Genomic DNA, 8,420 nt, shown 5'->3' with positions numbered 1-8,420 from the left:
ATTTTTATATTAACAAATAACTCACACAAGAACAATAAATCGTAAAGATAAGTTTTCTTTAGAGCATTACAATGGCATACCATTATTTGCGCCCCTCTCAAGAGATCTACAGTGTAGTGGATCAAATCACTATATCATTGCATGGACGAAAGCCAAAAGAACCATATATGTACATATAGAGAATCTAGAAATGTCTTAAGTGCTGACAATGTGATCTCTTTCATAGAAGCGTCTCAAAATTTGGGAGATAGGTCTCCAAATAACCATAGAATATACAAGAGAAGAAAAACCAAATGAATCTTGACCTAGAGGCGAATTCAAAGTAGTGAAACAGACAAACACATGCTACCTGCAAGTTGTTTACTGGTGTACATCACTAGGCACTAGCTTCTGATAAAGTTGCAGTCCCGACATAGAACTGTGAAGGCAGTCGGAAGCGTATTTTGAGGACTTGCATTGAGAAACTCTTATCGTTTTCTATTTCCATTATTATTGTGAGTGGGCCAACCCAGGGATAAGATTTATGGCGCTTCACCACAACTTCTCAATGTGCATTTTGTCTCGACTTGTTCTCGTCAATGCATGCATCATCTGCAATAATAGAAATCGTACATACTTGCTACCACTCTTGTACAATATCATCAACATGGGCTTCTCTGCATTAATAATCACTCGTGAGAAACCATTATAAGAAGCTTATTGAAGAGTAATATCACAAGCTGTTTTGAAATGGGTGAACATACTTCTTTTGAATTGGAGAAACCCAAGCTTGCAATGAATGGAGAATACTCAGCAGAGTGGAGTGAAAATGATGGGCAGAGTATTGGAGATTTGAATATGGAAGAAAAGGTGCCTTCATGGAAGGAGCAGTTAACTTACCGTGGGTTAGTTGCAGGGTTAATGATTGGAACTCTTTTCAGTGTTATAGTGATGAATCTGAATCTCACTACTGGTCTTGCCCCATCGATGAATGTTTCTGCTGGTCTCTTGGGATTCGTGCTCATGAAGACTTGGACTAAACTTCTGGACAAGGCCGGCTGGTTAACAACCCCTTTCACCAGACAAGAGAATACAGTCATTCAGACTTGTGTTGTGGCTTGCTATTCCATTGCCTATGGTGGTATGTTGTAGGATAAAATATAAAATTTCATGTACTGGTTTTAAAATTTGATTGTGTTGGAGATTTTTTTATTGATACCAGTGATCTTTTGGAAAGTTCTTTTACTTTATTTTGTGAGTGTCGTTAAGATGCAATGAGTACTAAATATTTGTTAATTTTTATGAGAGATATGTGGGACCTAAGGCTTGTGATGATTCAGAAAACTGTACTCACAAATCTTTATTCACTTGCAACCACAGAAAACAAGAAACAAAAATATGATAATTTGTAGGCTTACAAAGATTAAATGAACCAAAAAAAAAAAAAAAGTGGTATCCTTGTTCCTAAGCTTGAATTTATCATTCTAGTGATGGATCATAGATGCTCATCTGAAATCACAATCGAATTTAGAAACAACTACTTACATCCCTAAAAATTATAGAAATCTGGTATTATCTATAATTATATGCCCATGTTTGATTCCTTTCAAAATCTGTTATTGTTTATGATTCTTGATCTGATATTTGATTCTTGATTTATCCATCATCCTGCTCAGGAGGATTTGGGTCGTATTTGTTGGGAATGAGTGGAAAGATATATGAACAAGCAGGAAGAAACACCGCTGGTAATACGCCGGACACTGTGAAAGAGCCAGGAATTATGTGGATGAGTGGATTTCTATTATTGGTTACTTTCGTTGGCATTCTAGTGTTGGTGCCCCTCCGAAAGGTAACATGTCATGCTGATGCCCACTCATGGATTTTGACAAATTGCAGTGCTGAATTGAATGTAAAGTAATTGATGTGGATGAGTGTGTTCACAGGTGCTGATCGTTGATTATAAGTTAACTTATCCAAGCGGTACAGCAACAGCTGTGCTCATCAACGGCTTTCACACAAGTCAGAAAAATAAATTGGCAAGGTATGGGTCCATTGATAAGTAGAAGAAATTAGCTTTTCTATATACCGAGTCAAATTCATTAACTCATGATAGTTTGCAGGAACGGATCTCTTATAAAAAGAAATAAAATAGTTGCATTTATTGATCAGCTATAGTTTTGTTTGTTGTAAACTGCGTACCAATTCCAAACTGCTAAATTTGTTGGTCATTGCAGGAAGCAAGTTAGATGCTTTGGGAGATATTTCAGTGCTAGTTTTCTTTGGGGATTCTTCAAATGGTTTTTTACCAGTGGAGATGGTTGCGGATTCCAAAACTTTCCTATCCTTGGTTTGAGAGCTCAGCAACAGAGGTGATTTATCGCGTCTTGACAATACTTTTCTTTAGATATTAACAATCTAGATGTTTTAACTTCAGCCAGATTTTTCTTTCTTATCTCTAACTATTGCTTTTCTCAAATGAATCGTTAATATGATCTAAAATGTCTATGATGAAAGATTTCATACAGTTAAAATAAAAAAGACAATCTTGACATTTGTTTATTAATGGGCAGGTTTTACTTCGACTTCAGCCTGACATATGTTGGGGCAGGGATGATTTGCCCTCATCTGGTGAACGTGTCGATGTTGTTAGGAGGGATTCTGTCGTGGGGCATTATGTGGCCTCTGATCACCAAAAAGGAAGGAGATTGGTATTCCCAAAACCTCCCTGAAAGTAGCATAAAGGGACTTAATGGCTACAAGGTAATTAACACACTTTCTCTCTCCGACTCTCAAATCTTTCAAGTGCCCATGATTAGACTAATGATCATGAATGTATTCATTGTCATGGGGCTGGATTTTATGCTTATGCTCAGATTAAGCCTTCTCCTTGAGAATTTCCAACACCACATGGCACTGGCGGTCCCTACTTCTGATCCACCGTAAGGGTGCGACCATTTTCGTTCACCCAGACTACGCCTCCCCTTAACTTCATCAAGTGCCCACACACCTAACTGCTTAAACATACACTCCTATGAAATAGGAGTGCATGATGAACCACCCTTACTCTGGTTCTCTTCCTTAGGTGCTCCACACATGCATCCTCAAGCTACTAGCTCTACCCCTGTTCAACCTCCACGTTGAACCCCTACTCAGCCCTTATGATATCTTTGCCTTAGTGTCCCCCATAAGATCACCTTACTCCGACATCGGCCATATGTGATCTCAACTCCCACAAGTCTTTTGACCACCTCCTAATCCTACTTGATCAACTACACCACTCTTGGAATGCATTGAACTACCACAGCTCCCCTTGTTCAACTCTACTAACTCCCCAAGTCCAACACTGCACCCTGTGCATCGAGAACCACTATGACTCCCTTGTTGAACACTGCATCCACACTGGCTGACTTAGACGCCATGAGTACTCCCTAGCTCATGCGCATACTTCCAAAGCATACTCAACACCACCTTGGCACCTCCCTGAACTTCCTGGCTCAATACGCATACGTGCCAAAGTACACTCGACATCTCTACAACACCTCTCTGAACCTTCTAGCTCATATGCATATCTCCAAGATATACTCGACACCCCCACGACACCTCTTTGAACTTCCTAGAGTCCTCTGGTCCAACTCCTCATGCTATCCTAACATGACTATGTCTCCATGACATTCCACCTCTTGTTGGTCTCCCCAACTCCCCATTGAACCCTTGAAGCCCAACACTTGTTCCCCACAGAACTGTTGACTACCTTAGCCAAACTCTGGATCCACACACAAAGCCCTGACTACCTCGACCCTAGGTCTATGTTTACATGTCTCGTTGGTGAACCTCTTGTCCTCATACACCCAGTGCACTCAAACCAACCCCTTCATGCATCCACGCAATCACTCACCCAATCCACGGATCCCCTTGGCATTGCACAACCTACTTGAGTTCCACACTCTAGCTCCATGATCCTCCAACCCTATTGGACGCTGAACTTCCAAAGCCAACTCGATTACCACTCTGTAGCTTCACCTATGAACCACTTCACTCATCTATGTCACCCCCTTTCACTCATGCACTATAAACCACTGTTCCTAGCCACCCATCATGACTTAGCTCCTTGAATCATGCCCAATGACTACCTCTTTCGATACTTGATACGGATCTGCCTCATGACTCGGCTCACCATGAACCTAACTCAAAACACTATGTCCAACTCGCCATACTGGACCACCTTGGCCATTAAGATCCAATCTCAATGCAAACCCACTCAATCAAGCACCTTGGATGTGCACCCAGTGCCACACCCAACCGATACTGCACTACTGAGATATTTGGCTCAACAACAAGCACACAGCTAACCATAAGCCCCAATGCTCCTACTCAGACAAACCACTTTGCCTCCTACCACAAGACTAGGTACTCCGTTTCCCTAGCTTTCAGACTCCGGACAACCTCCACAGTAGGCCATCAACATTGGCTCAGCTACACCACTTCACTAAGTTAGGGACCCTTTTCATCTCACCAAACCTCACCACGTTATGATACAGTGGAGCTACTCTTCTTCACTTCTAATGACTATGCGTCACCTCTATCTCATCCGGAGACTAGAGGGAAGGACTACTCTTCTTCATCCCTCTTGAGGGAGGTCAGCTCTCCAAGCTACCCATCATGCACACCGGCACGTACCCTTTGTGGATACACCTCAGCTCGGCTCCACGCCTCGCCTACACCACAACTATGCTAGAGGGAATATCTAAGAGCACATCCCCAAGATCACACCTCGGCCTGGATCGAACACTGTGCCTAAACCACAACTATGTTGGAGAGAACAACTCGCAACATAGTCCCAAAGCATACACCTCAGATCATGTCTAAGACAAGATCCTACACCACAACCATGTCTGCCCAGCGCATGACATAGTCCCATTTGCACCTTGACTCGGCCCATGCCTCGCCTACACTACACCTATGTGCACCCAGCTTTGCAGCATAGGCCCATATGGCCTCTGAGTTTCATCTTGTGAATCAACAGCCCCTTACATTCATTATTGCAATAATTGGACACAGACTATCATCTAAGTCTTCTTTCGAGATTATCATGGGTCCCGAGTTTTGATATTTTCTTGTTGTTTTCCACTAGGTGTTCGTGTGCGTTGCCATAATTTTGGGAGACGGTCTCTACAATTTTGTGAAGATATTGTGGATCACCGGAAGCAACTTCTACATTGACTGGAAGAAGATGATGAGGGCTAGGAATGGTGAGAATTCTATAGTGTATATATTTTTCATTGAGTTTGAAACCCAAAGGCAGTTTAATTTCGTTTATCAGATTTTCGCTTCTTATACTTTAAAGATTGGAAACTATTAGTGGCTTTTAGATTTGACTTTCTAACTTGTCTAGAATCAATGTCCAACATCATGTTCTAATCATTGATTTATTTATAGAGTTAAATTCTATTGTTTATCGTTTTTAGCATCACCTAGATTTAATGAGTGTTAAATATTTCATTTATTCTAATAAGAGATGGATTCCAATCGCTACTCATAAAACATGAGTCAATAAGTTTGACTCAAAAACTATACTACTGAATGCAATATCACAATTTGACTTGTGAAAAATATCTTCTATTTATCAAAATTAATATTGTTCAGTTCTTAGATTTGATTGTATAACTTGTTTAGAATCAATATTTCGCATCATGTTCAAAAAGCTAAAAACTTTCATTCCCTCTGATGAGAAAAACTAAGAGATAATTAGAATTTTTGGTAATGTCAAAGAAATCAAAGATAGATAAACAAAACATTGGTTGAAGTGGTCAAGTTCAGGAAGCAATTGATGGATAAATGACCTCCTACTTTAACATTGGGTAGGAAGAGTTGTAGTACAGTAATATCAAGAAAAGGAAATGCAAGGCGACTTAGATGATTTTTATCTAGCCAGTGAAAGAGGGACTTGTTCTGGTGAAAGAGGGACCTGATTTAAATATTGCCATGTGTCAGTTTAGAAATACTTTCATTTATTTCAATGTTTCTGGTTTTCAATTGTGTCAAATTTTTTAATCAACGTTTTGGATTACACTCTGTGATCCATCATCAGGATGACACAACAAGAGAGCTCAAGAGGCACTTTTCTTCTGATCCATCATCAAGATGACATAGCAAGAGTGCTCAAGATGCACTTTTCTTCTTGAGCTCCCTTGCAGTGTCATCCTGATTATGGATCACAGAGTGAAAAAACTAGAAACATCATCAAGATGATACAACAAGGTTCCTAGTAGTCCTAGGTTCTGATTTACTTTTAGCCGATGAAAATCACTGGTCGTAAATTAATTCAAAATTATTGTATGACTTGATACTACTTCTTATTGAAATTGGGGCCTCTCTGAATTGAACTTAATTAGAATACTTTACACCAAGTTTTAATGATCTATGCTAATATTACTTAATTGTTTCTAATCACACACGAGGACCTAAAATTTATCTATTTTTTATTATAGAACTTTTTTAGCATTGAAGATAATTACTTCTTAGACTAAAATCATTTAGCTGCTTCTTATCACGATCCATCCAAAGATCATATAGTTGCTACCTAATTCTAATCATGATCCACACTAGCTAACACCAATTGAATTGCCCAAACAACATTGCAGGCGACCTAGAGATAGAAGGCGCTCCAAGCAGCAAGGAGGAGCAGAGGCAAAACGAAGTATTCGTGAACGACACAATACCACTCTGGATAGCCGCATCGGGATACGTAGCCCTGGCGGCCGTATCAGTCGCCGTGCTCCCGAAGATGTTCAACCACATGAAATGGTACTACGTTATGGTCTCCTACATGTTCGCCCCCGTCCTCGCCTTCTGCAACGCCTACGGCGCCGGCCTCACCGACCAAAACCTCGCTTACAACTACGGCAAAGTGGCTCTCTTCGTCTTCGCCGCCTGGGCAGGGGAAGACCACGGCGGAGTCCTCGTCAGCCTCGCCCTCTGCGGAACGGTCAAGTCCCTCGTACAGACGGCAGCAGATCTGATGCACGATTTCAAGACCGGACATTTAACTCTCTCTTCGCCCAGATCGATGTTCGTGAGCCAATTGGTCGGGAACGCAATGGGCTGCATAATAGGGCCGCTTACATTCTGGCTCTTCTTCAAGGCCTTCGATGTGGGAAACCCCGCAACGCAGTACAAAGCCCCCTTTGCTATCATCTACAGAAACATGGCCGTCTTAGGGGTGGAAGGATTTTCAGCCCTTCCCAAAAACTGCGTCTTTATCTGTTACGGTGCTTTTTCCTTTGCTCTTCTCGTGAATGCTATCAGAGACGTGGTTCCTGAGAGGATTGCTCAGTATATTCCTCTTCCCATGGCCATGGCGATTCCGTTCTACGTGGGTCCTTATTTCGCCATCGATATGTGCCTTGGGACCGCCATTGTTTTTGCATGGCACAAACTCAACTTCAAGAAAGCGGAGATCTTTGTTCCCGCTGTGGCGTCTGGGTTGATCTGTGGGGAGGGCATTTGGATTGTTCCGTCTGCCATCTTGGCTCTCGCCAAAGTGTCGCCCCCGATTTGCATGAAGTTTCTGTCGAATGGTGTCAACCAAAGGGTAGATACTTTTCTTCATGGATCATAGAGAGGAGAGAATAGATACTTTTCTTTATGGTGGATTAGAATGACCTCAATGGTATACGTTCAGCTTTGAATTATGTAATTTCTATTACAATTAGCATATCTCCATTATAAGCAACGAAAGTTTCCCCACTTCTGAAACCAGCCCATCTGTAATGTAGGAATGTAAATTGTAAATTGTTGCTATCATCATCATTATTATATTACTGATACAAAACTAAATGAAATGAATAAACAATTAGCAGAAAGGAAGACTGCACTAACAGGCAAGAGCTAGAGTACAAATTCTGCCAATAGACAGCAACATCTCAACAACATTAAATGCAATAGTATGTACAAAAGATTAAATAGGAGTGAGATCGAGTTGGCGAACATTAAATGCAATAGTATGTACAAAAAGATTAAATAGGGGAGACATTTAGGCAACGGCTAAAGGGTAAACTATTTTGTTTACCCTTGCCGCTGTGCCTAGCCTATACTCTGCCTGCCGTCAGTGCAAATGTACCCTGGTAGAGTTAGTGTTTTTGAGAGAAGTTGTAAAGGTTAAGAATTTTAAGAAGATTAATAGTCATGTATTTATTTATTTATTTGTAATCAATTTTTAACTTATTTTATTTTTCGTAATTTTATTAATACATATGTTATAATAGATTTTTACATCTTTATATAGATTTCTATAGTTTAATAATTATATTAAATTATTATATTAAAATCAACTTTGTTAGATTAATTTCAATCATATTAATAATTATTATTTTTTGATTTTATAATAATAATAACTTAAATTAAATTAATATGCAAATAATTAAGTTAAAATAATTAATGAG

The 8,420-nt window shown here is 40.1% G+C and overlaps 1 protein-coding gene across 1 annotated transcript; it reads left to right on the top strand.

Moving 5' to 3' along the window:
* Positions 1 to 716: 716 nt before the first annotated feature.
* Positions 717 to 7,737, top strand: LOC149554698 (metal-nicotianamine transporter YSL3-like). The gene is made up of 7 exons (XM_089828751.1): positions 717 to 1,120; positions 1,656 to 1,828; positions 1,923 to 2,020; positions 2,214 to 2,348; positions 2,550 to 2,739; positions 5,111 to 5,228; positions 6,621 to 7,737. Exons 1-7 carry the CDS (start codon positions 730 to 732, stop codon positions 7,595 to 7,597), a joined length of 2,082 nt encoding a protein of 693 aa, XP_089684877.1. The 5' UTR covers positions 717 to 729; the 3' UTR covers positions 7,598 to 7,737.
* The last annotated feature ends 683 nt before the right edge of the window (positions 7,738 to 8,420 follow it).

The sequence above is a fragment of the Cupressus sempervirens genome, chromosome 5 (assembly GCF_028749045.1).
Source record: "Cupressus sempervirens isolate cs-2001-9-10 chromosome 5, ASM2874904v1, whole genome shotgun sequence".
Classification (NCBI taxonomy): domain Eukaryota; kingdom Viridiplantae; phylum Streptophyta; class Pinopsida; order Cupressales; family Cupressaceae; genus Cupressus; species Cupressus sempervirens.
The sequence above is the reverse complement of the archived record's forward strand: the minus strand, read 5'-3'. Positions and strand labels throughout refer to the sequence as shown.